At 34.1% G+C, this 21,241-nt stretch overlaps 3 protein-coding genes across 4 annotated transcripts; all 3 read left to right on the forward strand.

The window, feature by feature from the left end:
- The first annotated feature begins 2,465 nt into the window (after window positions 1-2,465).
- Window positions 2,466-7,249, forward strand: LOC123914238. 2 transcript variants are annotated; one of them, XM_045965312.1, is made up of 5 exons: window positions 2,466-2,753; window positions 2,923-3,063; window positions 3,215-3,451; window positions 4,393-6,282; window positions 6,374-7,249. In XM_045965312.1, the coding sequence occupies exons 1-5, from the start codon at window positions 2,717-2,719 to the stop codon at window positions 7,024-7,026; spliced, it is 2,958 nt and encodes a 985-aa protein (XP_045821268.1). In that variant the 5' UTR covers window positions 2,466-2,716; the 3' UTR covers window positions 7,027-7,249. The 2 variants fall into 2 exon arrangements, with proteins under 2 accessions (XP_045821268.1, XP_045821269.1); XM_045965313.1 differs by having other exon boundaries at window positions 2,551-2,753; window positions 4,399-6,282.
- Window positions 7,250-8,859: 1,610 nt separating this feature from the next.
- Window positions 8,860-9,996, forward strand: LOC123914582. The gene has a single exon (XM_045965785.1). It carries the CDS (start codon window positions 8,860-8,862, stop codon window positions 9,994-9,996), a length of 1,137 nt encoding a protein of 378 aa, XP_045821741.1.
- Window positions 9,997-12,534: 2,538 nt separating this feature from the next.
- LOC123914240 (disease resistance protein RPV1-like) lies at window positions 12,535-18,194 on the forward strand. Its single transcript, XM_045965314.1, has 4 exons — window positions 12,535-13,358; window positions 13,865-14,945; window positions 15,131-15,484; window positions 15,647-18,194. The coding sequence occupies exons 1-4, from the start codon at window positions 12,910-12,912 to the stop codon at window positions 17,615-17,617; spliced, it is 3,855 nt and encodes a 1,284-aa protein (XP_045821270.1). The 5' UTR covers window positions 12,535-12,909; the 3' UTR covers window positions 17,618-18,194.
- The last annotated feature ends 3,047 nt before the right edge of the window (window positions 18,195-21,241 follow it).

The following is a 21,241-nucleotide window of genomic DNA, read 5'->3' on the forward strand; positions in this document are numbered from 1 at the left end:
TTATGAACGAGACAAATTCTCCCAATCATTTATCTTTTGATGCAATTAAAGTGCCAAAGTTTGTCCTACCAAAAATAAAAAGTACCAAAGTTTGTTGTTTTGTAATTTAATACTAGCTACTTCATTAGTATTAATCTTCTAAGTCAAGTCACGTTCCAACACTAACCATAACTAAAATTTCTTAGATCAGCCAGTGAAGCATGTTTCTATCAGCAAGATATCCCAACAACAGAATCACATGGTGGGTTTCTATTGCACCACCAAATTATTATGACCCCACCGTTAAAATTCTGAGATGGAATCTCTATATAGTTTACAAAACTTTTTGGTGAACCGAAATATTGTCTCCATAAAGAGGAAAAAACTAAATTATAATTTTATAATTTAGTATCATATTTATAGGATTGGCACCGACTATTTAGATGTTTTGCTCAAATATTAGATATAAATTCTTAATAAGAAAATAAAATTTTACCAACAACCAATTGATCCAAGTGATGAGAGTCTTTCTTAGAATTTGGTATTACGCCTAACTTATCCTTACAAAACTACTTGTAAGATGAAGATTGCCTCTACTTCTTAAACACATATTCAAACTATCTCGTAATCGATGTCTTAATCACCTTAAGTAAATCAACTCTATTACATGGTTTAATTTGTTATTTTGTTTTGGAAAATGAAACTTTACGGTGAAGGAAATGTTGAAAAAGATTTGTGAACCGTATGAGTCCAAATAAGACAACGACAAGTGACCGGTCAACAACAGAAATATATAAAGCAAAGTGTTAAAATCATACGGTATATATGTATGTTGGAGAAGGGGCCAACAGTGATACAGAATAATCCCAAATATGAACTAGTGGTAGTATATATCTTGAGTATTTTGTTAAAAAAATTATATTCTAAGTCTAACAATTAATAAATATCATTTATAAATTTATCACATCAGACATATAAATTTTCAGCTTAAAAAAAAGTTTCTTTAGTTTTTATGAGATAAGTAGCTGTTAATTAAGAACACTAATTAGTATATATATGTCCCTCCTCTCTCCACGTTGTGATTTTGCGGAAGCCCACATGGGCTATTAATCATGTTACTACTACTTAAGTTAATCCGTACCATCAACCATTAACTTTGTTCCAAAGAAAAAACAAAATAAGAAGCTAGGATAGTGAAAGGTAGAGATTTTCATTGTTGTGGTTGGTGGGATTTAGCATCATCTTTCTTTCACCTTTAAAGGGATAGTAACATATATTCAACATACATTAATTATGCATGTATTGTATAGTATTATACTCAATATTATATTATGATTATGATCAACCGTTGATATATTCATTCATTAATTTTTGAGATAATTTATACTTATTATAGGAAATTTCTCTTTTATGGCTGGTACTTAAAATATAAGAATAGTAAATGGTATATGTATTGTTTGTAAGCAGCAGGAGACACATTTTCTCACAGTAGGATCCATTTGGTTTTGGACATTAACCTCATTCACTGTGACAGCGCTGTTCTTAGCGGTGGAGGTTGTCACGGGCACATGGCACGTGCGACTCATGTGGACAACTTAACAACGAAATTGTTGTGTATATATGAGTTTGGATTGCCTGCAGTTAAAAATCAACTGCAGGGTCATGCTGTACACTGTTTTTTATTTATTTTATAAATTATTTAAATTATAACAGGACAGTTTGCTCTACTGTGTGGGCCTGCAGTTGAACTCAACTGCAGGTGATCTTGATCCTACTGTATATATATACCCTCCCACCCTCACAAGAACAACATGCCATTTTTCAACGTATTTTAAGCGTTTGAAACGGAACAAACAAACATACATGGATCAAGATTGAAGATTCATTGCCGGTACAAATTCCTTCAGTTTCACAAAGTTATGTGCAATTATGACAAAATCAATTTATTTATTTATTTTTTAAAGTTTTTACTTTCTCTCTCTTAGCCAAATAAACACTCCTTTTCTCAACTCACCAAAATGCACCAAAATTCAACTTTAGGAAATCCATTTCCTACCCCAAATACTTACTATGTGTATGGTGTATCAGAGTTTTTGCATATTACTTACTATTTAATTAATTTTATTTTCTATCATAATTTCATTTTATAATGTTGCTTAACATTTTTTTATAGATAACACTATATTTACTTGATCACCTCAAACATGTTAGATTAAAATGGTTGTAATCGAAAATGAAGATACACTCCATCACTCTGAATCAGTAAGATATGTGAAGTAAGACGTAAATAATAGATAAAAAATATTATTAAAATGACAAAAAAATAAAAATGAATAAAATAAAATAAATTTAATAATTTTATTAACTAAAAAATAATTTAATTTAATATTTACCTTTAAGGTGGATTTTCTAGCCATCACGCTACTTGATTAAAAAAAAAAAAATTAATATTTATTGACTTAATTATAGGAGTACCCGTTAGCCGTACTCACTCACTCACTCACATGGACCTTGGGCCCCTACCCTACGTCTTTTTCTACGGCGTTATTCCAAACAAACCAAATCCAGGATACACACTCACTCACTCTCACTCTCCTTCTCCTTCTTTCTCTCTAACAATCAATTCCTATTTCTATTCTGTCTTTTATATCTATCTCTCATAGCTCTTCTTCTCATTTTCTCTCTTTCTTCTTTTGACTTTCTCGTTTCTTTCGTTGACTTTTACTCTCTCTTCCAAATGCACAACCAAGATCAAACAATATCTCACGCTCCAGGTACTTTCTTTTTCTCTTCCCCCTTAATTTCTTATTTATTTATTTCCATTTCTTGGTTTTTACGCTTTTGTGTTTTTCTTCCTTATCTTTCTAGGTTATACTCACTCACATGTTGTATCTTTGTTTCTTTTCAAATTTAACGCTCACGAGGGTTTGTTTGTTTTTGAAGGGCACGAAAATCATGGAGTTTATGTGTGTAACAAATGTGGATGGCCATTCCCAAATCCACATCCTAGTGCTAAACACAGACGTTCTCACAAGAAGATCTGTGGAACCATTCATGGTTACAAACACCAACAAACAACACCAGGTTTGTGTATGTCTTCATATTATGCATTGTTTCATTAATTAACATTATTATTATTATTATTAGTATTATTGATCAATATTACGAAATTAATTAATTAATCAACTCATTCTAAAATACTAGGGTTTTTTAATGTGTTGATGTATTTTTCTAGGTTTGGTTGTGTCTGGTTCAAATAATGAGAACCATGGAATTGAAGGGAAATTAATTAGGTCAGAAAGTGAGGTCTATTCAGATGCAGCTACTGATTTTTCAGATAATGGATTAAGTCCAGGAGTTAAGCCTATTTTGCAACAAGGAGATAATTTGGATTCTGGCATTGATTTGGAAAGAGTCAACAATACAAAGGAACATACCCTTTTAGGGTCTTCCGAGGACAATGACTTTAATGGTAACAAAATGGCTTTACTTTAATTAGTCTCTGTGTTTGGATTTTGACGAAATTGGGGTCACATTGTGCGGCCGCGTTGTAGCTTTGTGAAAATTGCAGTTAACTTACATTGTGATGTAAGATCTACTAAGCTAATGCGGATCCAAATATAGCATTACTTAGTTATGGATTTGTGGTACAGTAGAATACTTGTTGGTGGATTAATTAAAACTTTGTTTATCCTTTTTATGAGTGTTATTTAAGCTTTTGAATTTGTTTGTCACCTTGTTGAAAATTTAATGACTTAATGCTTAAGGGAAAAGTTTGGTACAACAAGAAAACTATTTTTGATTCTATATTCATAGAGTATGTCAAAATGTGGTTGGTTTGGTTAATTTGGCAACAGCCTCCCACTTCCTTTTTTATTTTATTTAATGAAATATGAATTTTATTTTTCTCTACCAATAAATTGTTAGAACTAATGGCTCTGGTTGGTTGAAAAGGACATTTTCAAAATTCCAATTTATATTGATCTGGCTTTTCTCAAGTGGGAGATTTACCTTAGAGTGTAAAGTGAGGAGTTATAACTATTTTTTTGAAAATCAATGGAGTATAGTTTAACAATACCATAGTTGCGAGTATGCAAGTGCGCCTATGTTTTTACAATTTCAACTTATTACACTTCACCCTCTAAAGTGCATCTCTCATAGGTCATCTTAATATATTGTCTGAATTAATTTATGTATCTATTTTTTCCTCAAACATTCCTACATTTTTGTTGTTGGAACGGTAAAATTGAAACAAGAAACTAAGAGTTTCCACTTGTTTATTCGGAAGTATATTGATTGAAATATCTAGAGTAACATACGGATGCACACACGATTTTTTTATGTTATATCACTCTCACTCCAAGATTTGTTTCTTTTCTGTGGTTCTATTATGTCTTATAATTTGTTTCACAGCTGCAGATGAGAGTCTATCGATTGCCAACTCAAGCAATGACTGCCAAATTCAAAATCCAAAAATCCCACCATCTGAAAGTTTTGAAGTTGGAAATACAGTTGGGTCGCAAGGTCAATTTTCAGTCTCTACTGTGGATTCATTAACAAGCTCAATTGCAGATTCGAAGACTGAAGGATCGAGTATTGTGCATGGTGATGGTTTTTCTGGTTTGTCAAGTGACTCAAGTCTCAGCAAAGCTGAAGCTGTGCCCGAAGTATTGTCAGAAAAAAATATCTATGCTGTTGAAAATGTGACAGATTCTAGTTTGATATGTGATGAAAAGGAGTCTAATTTGAAACGAAGCAATGAGGTAAAATCAGAAAGAGACATGGTTGAAATTGTGGAGTCAACCGATAGCATTGTAAATGATGGAGCTGTTAATCCAATGGAAAATAAGGGATCCGAGTTTGTTTCTTTGCTGCCCCAAAATGAACTTCCTCAAGAAATAAACTCGTCTATAATCACAAACGATACTCAGTTAGAATCTGCACATGCAATACAGTCTACTACTTGCAGTGATGTCAAGGTTTCACAGGAAAAGGAAGACATGAATGTTAATATTGATCCACTTCCTGTGCATGATGATAAACTTGATGTAGCCTATTCTCAGAGTGAGTCATTGAAACCCGAGGAAGATGTTACCAATGGAAATGATTTTCATTTCAACACAAGCCAACTGAGTGAAAGGAGTCATGTCATTTCTTCAGATGTGCGAATTTTGGATGGTAAAATGAAGGCGGATTCTGAAGATTGCTCTGAAGTTTCGTTGGTTGAGCTCACAACCGAAACTTATCAAAGATCGCATGAAATTGGAGTGTCTATGAAACCTGAGGTGAATGAGAATCATTTTTCTGAAGAGGATGGGCCTGGTGACATTGATGAAAATTCTCAACCCGAAAGTAGTTTAATGGTTTCGCCAAATGAATATCAGAGGGAGACATCCTTTCAGTCTGCGACTGACGACACATTCAACATAATCAATAATGACACAGCTGAAATAAATGATGTATCAGTAGATGGAAATATTGTAGGAGCTAATGTGGAAAATGACACTGAAGTTATAGTGAAAGATCTCCAACCTAGTGACCTCTTGCAACCAGAAGTTGAGCAATCAAGTGACTTATTTAGGAATAATAGCGATGATGCTGGTGAAACTGGTAAAATTGAAGGTGAAATCAATAGCAATATCAAATTGTCTGAAGAACATAACAAATCCACTGGTATTGCTGCTGACTCGCATGAAGAACAAGATGCACAACTATCAGTGACTGCTGCGGAAGACTCGCATGAAGAACAAGATGCACAACTATCGGTGAATGCTGTGGGAGACTTGCATGAAGAACAAGATGCACAACTATCAGTGAATGCTGCGGAAGACTCACATGAAGAACAAGATGCACAACTATCAGTGAATGCTGCGGAAAACTTTTCCAGCAAGCATACACCACATTCTTCGACAAATACCGTTTCTTCTGTGCAACTCGATTCTGCTGTTGAAGATGATACTACTGGAGAGCCTGTTCAAGATCAAAGCAATAATAACTTGGTTAAACTTGGTTCATCTGGAATTGATACTTCTGCTGACTCACTTGAAGCGCGAGATGCACAACTATTAGTGAAGGCTATAGAAGACCTTGCGAGCAAGTATACATCAAATTCTTTTATAAATGCTGAGACTTCTGCCGTTGAAGATAATTCAGATGAAGTGACTAGAGTTACTGCTGTGCCACTGCCTGTTCAAGATCAAGGAGTTAATAATTTGACTAAACTAACTTCACCTGGAACCGAGGCTTCGGTTGACTCTGGTAGCCGGCGCGACAGTTTGGATGGTAACTGGGGCTCTAGTTCAGGTACGTACACCTTTGTTGTTCCCTTGCATTATTTATATAAATCACTAAAGAAAAAATAATTTAATGATTTTTTCCACGATCCTTTAAACAGTTATCTCGATGATATCTGATGCACCAACTGTTCTTGATGGAGAAACCTTACCATCAACCGGTCCGCAGGCATTGACAGAAGCAAGCAAATCAGATGTGAACATCCCACAGGCTGCACCTGCTGATAGACAGCTATCTGGAAAATCAGAAATGTTTGAGCTGCCATCTTTCACGACATTGGTTGAGCCAAGCCATGTGGCGGACGGTGCCGCAGCGGCTTCTGAAATCCAGAACCCACAACAGTCAAATTCCACCTCACAAGCTGCTTGGTTTCCAACTCTAAATCAGGTTATCAATGAGCCTCAAGGCAGAAAGAAGAACGAAGAAACAATCAGCAAGATAACAAAACGAAGCAGCAGTAAAGAACACACACCTTTGAAGAGTCTCTTGGGTGAGGCCACTCATAGCAGCAGCAAGCCAAAATCACCAAAAATAGAAGAAAATAATAAAGGTTCTGGATTGACAACTGTTAACTCTATTCTTGGTCCTGAGTCCCCTTCGGCAGCTCAAACGGAGAAAGAAAAGGCTGCAAATGAATGGAACTCTCCAGCAAGATATCCTGCAAACATCAAGAGAGAAAAAAAGAAATTGAAGAGCAGACCATTTTGGATACAGTTGGTTTGTTGCTCAACAGTGGATCCTCAGCGACGGTAGAAGAAGAATAGAAGATTGATAGTTGCTCTATGTTCTCTCATTCATGTGCTGATGGATTCTAGTTATTATTTGCTCTCTATTGTTTTTTTAGTTTATCTGTCATAGGTTTTAGGTGAATATTTTAACGTGTCCAATATTGTTCTTGCTAGGAGTTTCGTTGTATATGTTGACCATCTTCAATTTTATTTTTATCAGTTATATATTTGTGTAATGTTTCATCTTAGTTTGGTTTTAGACTCTATTTTGCGTATGGTCTCTCAAGTCTCAAATGCAATGGATAAAACGTGAATATTATCACTATCAATTGAAGTTTTTTTGGGTATCTTTTTTATAAAATTAATTTCAAATTCTCAATTGCATTATTATATGTTTACAAAAATATTTCAAATTGTTATCATTATTACTATGCTAGTCTGTTTATTTTTGCTGAAAACCTCAATGTCATCAATTTTTATTTTATTGTGAGAAGTGTGAAAGAGTGTGTTAAGATGAAAATATGTGATGGTGAGAAAATGTGATGGTGAGAAATAGAGTAATTTTTATAGATTGTTTTGAATATAAAAAGACTATAGATTGGTTATCTTGATAAGAAGTTGTCTCATAATTCGTTTAGATTTGTTTGCTTTTACTGAGTCTCGAGATTCAACTCTCCTAAATTTTATATCGACACAAGAAAAAATAATTGAAATAGAAGTTGAATAGAAAAGATGACTGAGACATAGAATTTTGATAAATTGTTTTGAATAGAGAAAGACAAGAGAGACATTAAAAGTTGATTCAGTTAATAAGAAATTGACTCATAATCTGTTTACTTTTCTTGACTCTGGTGAGTCTTCAGATCCAACTCACCTAAACTTTATATTGACACAAGAAAAAAAAAGATTGAAATAAAAGTTGAATAGAGAAAGATGCCAGAGACATTGAATGTTGGTTTAGATGATAAGAAATTGACTCATATTCCGTTGAGATTTATTCTGACCTTAATGAGTCTCGAGACCCAACTCACCTAAATTTTATATTAATAAAAAAAGAAAAAACATGAAAGAAACAACTATATAATTATTCAAGAGGCACATTGTATTATATATTGCATTGACCAACAATAATTATTTAAAAAGCTGCACCAAACGAATATAATATTCTTTAAGCAATTATTTTCTTAAAAAATTATAACAAACAACTATCGTCAACCGTTTTGAATAGAGAAAGACGAGTGAGACATCGAAGGTTGATTCAGTTAATAGAAAGTTGATTTATAATCCATTTAGACTTATCCTTACTATAAGAGTCTCGAGATTCAACTCACCTAAATTTTATATGGACAAAACAAGAAGCAACAAATATTGAAATAGAAGTTGAACAGAGAAAAAATTAGAGAGAAATTAAATATTAATTTAGATGATAAAAAATTAACTATCTTCCGTTAAAACTTATTCAGAAACAATGACTCTCAAAAGTCAAAACCCAACTTACCTAAACTTTTATGTTAAAAAAAAATAAAAGAAAAGAAAAAATATGAGAGAAATACTAGTAGCTGAGAAAAAAGTTGTTCACGGCTTTCACTCTAGACTGCACAAAATAAAAAGAAGTTTTTTCAACACCCTACAACCATTCCGTCTTCAACCTTGATATTCCTTCCCCTCGTCCTGGTTTCTCCTATCAAGGTATTTTTCTTCTGTTTCTGATTCCAAACCTAGAACTAGAATATATGTGTGTTCTATTCTATTGCTTATTTTTCCTACTTTCAAACCTAAAATTAATGTCTTATTATTCATGCACGCCACATGTTTGTTAAATTGATCAACCTAGTTCTATAACAAAAAACCTGATACAATGCAATCCCTCAAGTTACGCACGCATCTTTTTTATCCTCCTTTCACTTCTAACTCATTTCAATCCTTTCTCTATTCATTTTCCACCACTTCTTTATCATCCTCAAAAACCCAATACTCAAAAGAAACCACTTCATTATTTAACTTCCTTAATTCCAATGCTAAATTACCAAAATCACACTCCATTTTTATCTCTAAACGTGCTTCGAGGGCTACATTCCCTCAAAGGCCTTTATCTGTAATCAACTTTTTCAAACAAAATGGATTTTCCGAAACTCAGATTCACTCTATCGTTCGTCAGAGAGTTCAATTGCTGTTTTCAAATGTTGATAAAACTCTTAAACCTAAATTTGAGCTCTTTCGGCAATTGGGTTTTCAGGGTTCGGATTTATGTGACTTTATTTCCAAGCATCCAACTGTTTTGACTGCTAGTTTGAACAAAACATTGGTTCCGTCTGTGGAAGCTATTAAGAAAATTGTATGGAATGATAAAGAGCGTGTTCAAGTTTTGTTTAAATGTGGCTGGATACTCCCAAAGTACCAATTGTTTGTTGCCAATGTTGCTTTATTAGAGAGTTTTGGCATTGTCGGGGATCAGGTTGTGATTCTACTCAAACGACAGTCAAGATTTTTGGTTTCATCGCAATCTACTATTAGAAAGTATGTTTTGCAAGCTGAAGAATTGGGTTTCAATCAAAATTCAAGAATGTTGGTTCATGGACTTCATACGATAACTTCTTTGAGCCATAAAACATTTAAGAAAAAGCTGGATTTAATTCAGTGTTTTGGGTTTTCTAAAGATGAGAGCTTGCTTATGTTTAAAAAAGCTCCAGCTTTGCTTAGGGCATCCGAGAAGAAATTAAAGGTTGGAATTGAATTCTTCTTACACACAGTTACGCTGCCAAAGTCAATATTGGTTAATCGGCCTACAATTTTGATGTATAGCATGGAGGATCGAGTGTTTCCTCGATATAGAGTTTTTCAGCTTTTGAAATCACAAAATCTATGTAAGAAGGGTCCAAGCTTTGTTTCTATGTTATGTTATCCTGAGGACATGTTCTTGGAGTTTATATCACGGTTTAAAGAAAATACAGAGGCATTATTGATAGCTTACAAGGGGCATCTTCTGGAAGCGTAATTATCTCTTGATGCTCTATTTTGCACTCTTCTTTACAAGAAGCTTTATGCAATTTGGGAATCACAACTTTGTTAGTGCTTATGGTTTACCTCATTTCCAATTGCTATGAGATACAGATTTTGATGGTAACAGTTCCTTCCTTCCTATGTATCAGAATTTGCAAACCAATAAGCCATTGTAAAATATACTTCAAACAAAGTTTTACTTGTTCTAGCAGCAAAAACATGTATAAGGTTGCATTTTAGAGTTTAGATTCCACAAAGGTCCATTATAAGTAGGCTAAATTGCACTTTTGGCCCCCTAAGTTTCAGAAACTTGCAATTTTAGCCCCTTATGTTTCAAAATAGCACTTATAGCCCCCTAAGTTTCAAAAAGTTGCGATTTTGGCCCCCTATGTCTCAAAATAGCAATTTTGGCCCCCTAAGTTTCAGTAGTTGCGATTTTGGCCACCTATGTTTCAAAATAGCACTTTTGGCCCCTATCTTTACCCCTTTTGCAAAAGGTCAATTTTGATCGAGTCAAAGTTGATGTGGCAAGTCACTTAAGTGACTCAGCTGCCACGTCAATATTTTTTTGTCATCTTATAATTAAAAAAACTAAAAGAATAAAAAAATAAAAGGAAGAAGTCACATGCTTTAAATTTATTCTTTCACTACGTTCAAAAAAAATAAATTATTCTTTCACTAACACACATATATAATCTCAAATCCTAAAGAATTAACCAAATACTTCGTGACGTTTATTCAAAAGGATTTTTCACTATACGTAAAAAAAAAAAAAAAAAAACTAATTCCAAATCCAAAAATAGGAAACAATGGAAATTGAAAACTCTTCGTGCTTTTTGTTATGTCTTTTTAATTATGTAATGACTTGATTTGTTATGTCATTTTGATTTAGAAAAGTGTCTTGAACTTCCATTTAGAAAAGTGTCTTGAACTTTCATTTTGCAAAAGGGGTAAACATAGGGGGCCAAAATTGCTATTTTGAAACATAGGAGGCCAAAATAGCAACTTTTTGAAATTTAGGGGGCCAAAAGTGCTATTTTGAAACATATGGGGTCAAAATTGCAACTTCCTGAAACTTAGGGGGCCAAAAGTGCTATTTTGAAATATAGGGGACCAAAATCGCAACTTTCTGAAACTTAAGGGGCCAAAAGTGCAATTTAGCCTTATAAGTATTATTGAGTTGTACTCATCTTGTTATTATCTGTTGAAGCTGCTATGATATAAATTCTATTGCATTTTGTTTCATTTGCCAACGACGGGCTGGTTTGTTAATACTCCTCCTACACTCGTTGCATAATGGAACGAAAGGAAGGATTGGGATGCTTTGGTTGAGATGAGGCATTGAGGTTGAGGCTGCAGCTGGACAGTGTTTTTTAATTTATTCAGCAGCTCGACAGTTTTGAAAGCTTTGATTAGCAGATTTTACGCAATTGATGTTTGTTGGTTTTTGATTATTTTGAAATTGGTTCCATTGACTCCTTATGTACAATGTTTGTTTATTTTGGGGATGACACTCCTTTTAAGATGCTCGATGGAGTTCATAAGAGAGGAAATTCTTCTGGCACAAAAACTGTGTTTTCTTGGATGTGTACATCTGAATTTCAAAATGACTTGGTTGTGGTAAATGATTCTCAGTTTTTTGCTAAACACATGAGCTTCAAGAGGCTGATAGTAGAGATTGATTATTTAGAAGCTTTCAAACTCACTAAAAAATCTCATCATTTGGGCCAATTGGGTCTAATGATGGAATCTTGAATTCAATTTCATTGTACCATGGGGAGCTTATTTTCTCAACTCCTAGAATCACTTCAAAAAGTATATTTTCGAAAAAACACAGTTTTTATGCCTAACCCTAACTCTAAGATAAACAAAATTATGAACTTAACTAAGATTCAAAACACATAGACTTGGTACGTTATAAGAATGATCTAGTTAATGAGAGAATAAAACATAAAATAAAAGTGTAAGGAAAGAGAGAATAAAACTTATGTTGGTTCACCCTTAAACTTGGTTCACGTCTTCGTTAATGATAAGATTGTTTTAGGTTACCCTTGAAAAATTAGGTATAGTCTTTGTCTTGGAGTTTGGTTGAGTACAGGTATTTTATAGAAAAAATTAATTCAAAATTTGAATCTATTTTAATATAGGAAAATGCTAAACAGTGCTCGGGAGGCACTGGTTAAGTATGTTAAAATAGAAATTGTCTCGAAATGCGTGCATTCAATGCCTCAAAATTACAAAAGTCTTTTCAATATAAATTTTATTTTTTATTTCCTTTTTAGGTATGCTTAACAAGTACCACGGGGGCACTGTTTAGCATGACCCTTTAATATAAATTACTATAAAATATAACATGGCATTAAATTTCATCTATAGGCTATCAGTACTCAACTAAACTTTAAGTTACCATCGAAAAATTAAAGATAATTTGTTCAACAACGAATAAAAACTAGCCACATAAGTAAATTTACAATTACAAGTGGAATAAAAATTAGTTTGTGCATTTATAAATTTACTCTTGTAACTAATTCTCGTTGGTTGTTAGATAAATTTCATTTAGGGTAGTCTATGGCCACTCACAGATAATAGTAAAGCAGTTTGAATTTCTCCATTGAAAAAAACAAACTATTTTTTAGCCACCACGTCTCCATTTTCAAGGATCATATAGGTTTTTCGATGTAAATTATGAGTAGATCTCTAGCTGTGTGTCTTTTTTGTATGTCTTAATTGATGCAGAATCAAACTGAGAACAAGATAGAAAAGACACGGAAGTTTTTGCTCTGACCAAGTCTTCATAAAATGTTCATGCTAAAGGCAAAAGACACAAAACCAACAAGAGGAAATAAAGAACTTGAGCATCCTTCTTCCATTGTTGGGTCTGAACAAATTCTGCTATAGTGCTATTGCTATGTCTGTCCCAAAGCATGATGTGTTCCTGAGCTTTAGAGGAGAGGACACTCGTGACAACTTCACTAGTCATCTTTATGCAGAATTACGTAGGAAAAACATTGAAACATTCATAGATAATAGACTTGACAGAGGCGAAGAGATTTCACCAGCACTGTACAGAGCAATAGAAGAATCAAAGATTTATGTGATCATTTTGTCCGAACACTATGCTTCTTCCAGTTGGTGCTTAGATGAACTCACAGAAATACTGAAATGTAAGGAGAGATATGGAAGGGAAGTAATACCGGTGTTCTATAAGGTGGATCCGTCAAATGTTAGGCATCAGGTACAGAGTTATGCAGACGATTTAGGTAAGCATCATCAACGATTTGGTGGTAAAGTGGACGCGTGGAAGGCTGCTCTAAACCAAGTAGCTGGATTCTCTGGTTGGGATTCACAAGTAACCAGGTCACTAATTTATTTCCATGCTCTTGCCATATTTATTAAACTTCATTTTTTCTGCAACTTATCATTCATGAGAGTTGTAAACTTTGTGTTTGGATCCCTATAGGAACCATTAGATTTAGAGGAAGTTTTACTTGAGCATAAATTCAAATAAAAAATGTTTAGACACACTCACATAAATTAAAAAAAATAATATTACAGGTGTAAATCAAAACTCGCTCGAATAGAGGCAAAAATCATATTAACCCTTAAAAAGTAAAATAATTTATTAATTTTATGCTAGAGAAAAAATAAAATCAACGGATGCTAGAAAGAGAGGCTTCCAGGATTATCCTGAGCACTTGAAAGACCAAAGTAATTAAAAAGAGTTTTACCAACTTTACAATGAAGTATTTAGAGATAATAGTCTTATATGAACACATAAATTTGTTAGGATATCCTATGATGTTGTGAATCTATCCAATGATGTTGTTTCTTATTAACTCCTTGTTTTCCATTCAATTTGCCAGACCAGATAGCACACTTGTTACTGAGATTGTGAAAGATATTTTGAAAAAAATGAATAGTTGTTTCATAAGCGAGTATGAAGGAATGCCGGGAATTGACATGCATATTGAACAGATACAATCCTTGTTGCTCCTCGAGCTGCCGACTGTTCGTATCACAGGAATATGGGGCATGGGAGGGATAGGCAAAACAACAATTGCTAGTGCATTGTTTGAAAAACTCGCTACTCAGTTCAGTTCCAAAATCATTATTCCAAATGTTCAACAAGAAATAGAAAGATTTGGACTAAACCATGTAAAAAGAAAATACTTATCTACACTTCTAGGGGAGGACATTACATCCTTTGAATACAATTTTTCATTTGATCCAAGGCTGAAACGAATTAAGGTTCTTCTTGTTTTCGATGACGTGAAAGATTCTGATCAACTTAAAGATTTAATTGGGATGCATAATAACTTTGGTCCGGGGAGTAGAATCATTGTGACTAGCAGAAACAAGCAAGTGCTCGAGAATGCCAATGCGAATAATATATACCAAGTTAGGGAAATGGATTATCAAGATTCTGTACAACTCTTCTGTTTATTTGCCTTTAAACAAAAACAACCAAAAAGCTCTTATATGAGCTTAACAAATCAGGTTTTAGATTATGCTAAAGGACTTCCATTAGCTCTCAAAGTTTTGGGCTCATTGCTTTATGGTAAAACAAAGGAAGTATGGGAAAGTCAGCTGCAAAAGCTTAAAAAGTTTCCCGATCTTAAAATTTTTAGATTGTTGGAGTTGACTTATCACGGACTTGACGAAGAACAAAAAGATATATTTCTTGATATAGCTTGCTTTTATAGAGGAGATTTTGAGAAAGTTGTAGAACAAACATTGAGTTATTGTGGTTTCTCTGCTTGCAATGGAATGGATGTACTTAAAGATAGGTGCCTTATATCTATTTCAGAAGGTAGAGTTCAGATGCACGATCTAATACAAGAAATGGGGCATGAAATCGTTCGGCTTCAATGTGTCAATAATCCTGAAAAACGTAGTCGATTATGGAAGCCTAACGATGTTTTTGATGTTTTAAATAAGAACAAGGTATGATCTTTAACCCTTCAAATTGAACCGTGCGTTTAGATCAGAATATTCTTTCGGTGTGATTGATGGTGTCTGATGATGACTTTAATTTGCCACATGTTGCAAAGTGTTTAACAATTTTACATTCCATGGAACCACATTTTTGTGTTTATTTATCTCTAGTAATTCCTAATATTTTATTTTAGGGAAAGGGGACAGAGGCGATCCAATGTATATTTCAAGAAATAGAGGAAATAAAGAAGGTTCAACTTCATGATGATACATTCAAGAAAATGCATAATCTTAGAATGATCAATTTCTATAAGTACCAGAATGAGTTAACAATACCTGTGAGTTGGGTCTTCATGCGGAACTGGAAGGACATTCTAAAAAAAAATAATGTAATTCATGCATTTCCTAAGAGTTTTCCAGATCATTTAAAATTTCTTTGTTGGTATGAATTCCCTCAAAGATCTTTGCCTCAAGACTTTTGCCCAAGAAATCTTGTTATACTTGAAATGACATATAGCAATCTTAGACAACTTTGGAAGGAGGATCAGGTATTTCATTTCAAGCTTATATGTTGTGTGTCTTTGTATTTTTTTATGATATAATTATAATTCAAAAATATTATATATTGAATCACATATACCAAATGCAATTAGTACATACTGAAAGTTCATTAATATTTTTTGTTAATCATCATTTACTTTTTTTTATAGGCTTTACCAAATTTGAAAAGGCTTGACCTTAGCAATTCTGAGGAGTTGATAAGACTACCAGACCTCTCTTTGTCTCCAAATATTGAAGTAGTAATTCTTAGTGGCTGTACAAGTTTGTTACAAGTTTACTCCTCTAGCTTCCTCGACAACCTTAACTGGTTATGTTTAAATGATTGTTTCAGGCTCCAGAGTTTAGATATTCGTAGCAATATTCTGTCGAGATCATCTGGATTAGTTGCTCTCCGTGCTTGTTACAAACTTGAAACACTTTTAATCACCGGTAGGATAGATAATCAAGTGGTTCAATCATACATAACTTATCATTTCAAATCCGTACGTATTTTTAATGATAAAATGTATCTATTGCTGAATAATGAGGGGGAGTACATGATTCAGGAAACCAATTCAGATACTCTTATGAGTATCAATGAGATTTGTTGGTTAGATATTTCATATTGTCACTCCATAACATGCTTGCCGGATGAACTTTTAAATTCGAAGTTTCTAACAAGACTAAGTCTCAGTCATTGTTCAGAGTTGGAGGAGTTACCTGAAATCAAAGAGACTACAGAAAATCTAAAAGTGCTCGTCTTAGACTATACAGCAATAAAAGAGCTACCTTCATCTCTACATCGTTTGGCCGGGCTTGAAGAATTGAGCTTGAAAAGTTGCAAAAAGCTTAAGACTATTCCATCTTCTGTTGGAAATCTCAGTAAACTTCGCAAGTTAAACCTTGCCGAATGTGCATCACTTGAAACTTTTCCAAGAAGAATTTTCAAATTAAAGTTGACAAAACTCGATTTCCATGGTTGCTCAATGCTTAGGACCTTTCCAGATATCTTGGAGTCTGCAGAAAATTTTACTCACATTAACCTAACAAAAACAGCAATAAAAGAACTACCTTCATCACTGCACCATTTGTTCGGGCTTAAAGAATTGAACTTGCAAAGTTGCACAAAGCTTAAGACTCTCCCATCTTCTATTGGAAATCTCAGTAAACTCCGCAAGTTAGACCTTACCTACTGTGAATCACTTGAAACTTTTCCGAGCAGCATTTTCAAATTGAAGTTGACAGAACTTGATTTCGAGGGTTGCTCAATGCTTAGGACCTTCCCAGAGATCCCAAATAACATTGGCCGCTTGTCATCCTTGACAGAACTTTCACTGCAAGGAAGCAATATTGTGAACCTTCCCGAGAGTATGGCTAATCTCTCAGGTTTGCAATCACTTGATTTAACTGATTGCAAACAGCTTGAATGTATCCCAAAGCTTCCACCGAATCTAGTCATGTTGTTGGCATTTGACTGTCCATCCATTAAGAGAGTGGTGTTGAATTCAAAGCTTATACTCATGTCTAATTCGAAAGATGTTATCTTCGACATTTATCTCACCAATAGTCAAGAACTTGACGTGACTTTTTGGAGTAAAATTGGAGTCGAAGCATGGATTAAAATCACTGATGATGCATATAGGCCAGTGTTCTTCTGGTTTCCAAGAAGTGCAATTCCTGATTGGTTCCCTTACCGTTGCCAGGGACATTCGATAACTGTGAAAGAAGTTGATCGATACGTGTGCAATGAAAATATGCTCATTGGTTTCACTCTGTGTGTTGTTTTGGGACAGAAAGAGATAAAAACAGAATATAGTGCCTTTAGATACAAGTTCACATTTGAATCTGATGGTCAATCATATATTCAATACCACAATGCGCCTAGAGACTATATCTTACGGAAGGGTAAAAATAGGTTTTTCAACAACCAAGATCATCATCATCTGCACACATTCATGTGGAAGCATAAATTGGACTTGGCAAACATTGATAACTGGTTCTTTCATGCCTACAACTTCACTTTTGAGATCATAGATGAGCCTGAAATTGATCATGCAAGGCATAAAATATCCTTCCCGGTGAAAGAATGTGGAATATGTCCTCTGTATATTAAAAAAAATGATGAATGTAATTGGCATTGAAGAATCGAGTAGGAGCAAAGTTGCACAATAATAATGTTTGGTATATGAAAACAAACAAAGAAGATGGATGCATATGGCTATTTGTTACAGGCTTGAAGAACCAAGTAGGAGCATGCTGCTGGACATGGCATTGGACACCACCAAGAGAAGGTTATTTGAAATGCAATGTGGATGCAAGCTTCTTTGCTACAACTGATGCAATAGGTTCGAGATGGTGTCTCCGATGTCAACTATGGAACGCTCAACACAATTGAAGTAGAAGCCATGATGGAAGCTATAATTGAAGTGATACTTCTCTCAAGTAATCTTTTTGAAAGTGACTCATAAATTGTTATTGATGTCATTTCATCGAGGCGACACGGATTATTCGAATTTAGCTCTTTAATTTTTAATATTAAGTCTTTGTTAGTATAGTTTCCTAATTTTGAGGTAAAATTTGTAAAGCGTCAAACAAATATCATCGCTCATATCTTAGTTAGGGTGGCATACTAGTCACTGGATTTTCGAGTCAATTCCTCTTTAAATTGACAATTATATAATTAATAATATGATTTGAGTTTTTTTTTTCAAAAAAAAATCTTTTATCAGACTTTACTTATCTCGCGTTCAAATTTTGAATTATTAACTTAAATATCAGAACGTTAATACAGGTAAAATTTTTTTTTAAGTAGGTGACTTGTTTCTCTATTTTTTTTTAGCAGTACGTGACTTTTTTTTGTGGGTTGATATCACAGGAGGAGTATGTGACTTTGTTTATAAGGTTAAATATTGTTTAATCGCAATGTTTGTGAATTTTAGTTTATTCTTGTAATATTTTTATATTTGATTACTCTTTATAACATTAAGATTCTATTTTTTTAGCCCCTTATTGAATATGTAGATTTAAGATTTCGTCTCTTTACGCCATATAATGTTAACGAATTTTAGTTTATCCTCTTAGTAAGCATGTCATATCATCGTTTACGAGGAATCTTGAACCAATATATTTCACAAGGACGAAATCTTGACATTTAATAGGATAATCAGAAAATAAAAAATATATTACAATAAGGTAAACAAAGTTCGCTGCTAAATGCTAATATTACAGTTTTATCCCATGTTTCTATTTTTTTTTATAAACAATTTAAGCAACATCTTAAATTCGGGTGATCGTAATAAATGGTTAAAAAAACAAGATAGCTGTCAATTATTCCAGTTTTGTAAAATTAATTATCACAAAAAGATATGATTTTAATTAATCATAATAAAAAAAAATTCTATAAAGATTTATTTTCATAGTTCCGACCAATCACAACCCTTCATCAACAAAATCTTCTCATATAAATATGTATTACTATACCTCAATACCAAGAAAGAGAAAGAGAGAAATTAGGATCGTAAATCAGCCTCAAGGTTCTAAGAAGATGGCAGAGACTTCAAGTTCAACCAACCAGCCGCCCAGTAAACGGGCTAGAAAGAGTGAGGATAAAAAGAGTGTTACCAATCTAAGAAGATCCTCAAGGTTGATGATGCAATCTTCCAACACTGCCACTAAGAGGATGGCAGAGGCGGCTTCAAACAACCAACGGCCTAGTAAACGGGCTAAAACGAGTGAGAAGAAATCTGAGAAAAAACAACATTTTTCTTGTGGGGATCGGAAAAACATTGGTCGATTGGGTGTCTATATCAAATTCAACGTCGACGAATTGGCTCCACAGCTTGCTCATGTTGTTAACGGTTGTGCTATGTTGGCCATGCAGGATTATGCTATACAAAATTCGCAAAAATGGTGTGACTGGCGCCTACTCAAAATTGTTGAGGTGGCTAGGGTTATGGTTTCTGGATTCAGGTACTACATTACGTTTGAAGCCAAGGATGTTCGTGGTGTGCACCATACTTTTCAAGCAGACGTGTGGGATAGTATTAGACTTGGCAGACGTACCAATGGTTTCAGGACTCTAAAACCTCGCAGCAGCAAATGGTACTCTGGCAATTTATGGATTCCACTGACAAGGTCTACATCCTATATTTATCCACCCTGTCCTGATGTTCAAGCATACCTCAAGGCTGTAGGTCCAGGAGTGATTTTTCCTCCAGGTTTTCCCGAGCCCCAATACAACCTACTCTACCCTCCAAAGATAATGGGAGAGGATTGCAGGAATACATACGACCCTAAATGGGCTAAAAAGAGTGATAAACGGGCTAAAAAGATCCTTGCCCCAGGGAGTGAACCTGTCAACCTCGAGCTTGACAAATTGAGTGATAAGGACACTAATATTCTTAAGGATTGTGCCACCTTGGCAAGGCATGATCATCTGATCCAAACTTTGAACATGGATTGGCTTGACTGGGAACTTATCAAAATCGTGACTGCGAATAGGAGGGATAGTGTTTCTGGATCAATTTATAATCTTAACTTTCATATTGGGTATGCTGATAGTGCTCGGACTTTGGAAGCAGAAGTGTTTGATGGTAAAGATCAACGATGGGTCATTGGTCTCAAGGCTATAAAGCCTCACCTCACCGCATGTAACCTGGCATTTTATTGATTCCGATATAGGCTATGGATCTCATGTAAATTTGGACCTTTTTATTAAGTAGGCTATGGGAGCAGAATAATATGTTTGTAAGCAGATCTTTTTTATTGTGGTACTCTTAAATGTTTCACACTAAATATGTATCCATATTCCATGATGTTCTGGATCTTCTGTTTATACTGTTTATTATTCCGTGAAAATTTGTTCAAGTATCTACATAATTTTGTTTGGTAAAAAAAAAAATGTATTACTATACCTCATAATATTCAAGCAAGCTTTAGCTAATAAACCTTAATAGTTCTCCTTCGTTCTAGGTTCTATTTTGCTATAAGTTTTCCTACTTCTTTCTACTTTCTCTTTGAAATTTTTCTTTCCTTCCAATGGCTTCAATCCCCAATGATATGTTGGTTGAAATATCCTCTTGGTTACCCGCAAAGCCATTCACAAATTTAGGTCTAATAACAAATTCTTTTCAATCTTTCCAAAGGATAAAAAGTTTGCATTGAGACAAAGTCATAATGTTTTATTAAACGACGAACCTTCTTTCTTCATCCAATCTGATTTTTCTCAGAGATACAATGGAAACATGGTTGAGTTACATCATTTATCCAGAGAAGATAATTCATCGGGCGTGTCCAAAGTTGTTCTTGAATACTTAGCTAAATCAGCTAAGATTTTATCTTCAGCGAAGGGGTTGATTCTTTGTCGCGATATGTAATTCTAAAGATCAAATATTTATCAGCAACCCAGCAACACAAACTTGGTTGCCAATTCCAATACCAGAGCGATATGTAATTCTAAAGATCAAATATTTATCAGCAACACAAACTTGGTTGCCAATTCCAATACCAGAGCAATTGCAACGTATGCATGTTAATTTAGAATTGAATGTTGTCCTCGAATGTGACGACAAAGATAATTGCATGGTATATTTCTTTTACGATAACTCAGAGTCTTGGTCTTCACTTTGGGACTGTAAAGTTTATGCAATAAAGGAGGGTATCTGAAAGGAAAAAGGTCTTTTTCCTAGTGAAAGAAGTTTAAAGTTTGACACGCCAATGTTTCACAACGGAAATATTCATTTAATCTAAGATTGTGCTCCCTACTT

Source organism: Trifolium pratense, linkage group LG3 (genome assembly GCF_020283565.1).
Source record: "Trifolium pratense cultivar HEN17-A07 linkage group LG3, ARS_RC_1.1, whole genome shotgun sequence".
Lineage (NCBI taxonomy): Eukaryota > Viridiplantae > Streptophyta > Magnoliopsida > Fabales > Fabaceae > Trifolium > Trifolium pratense.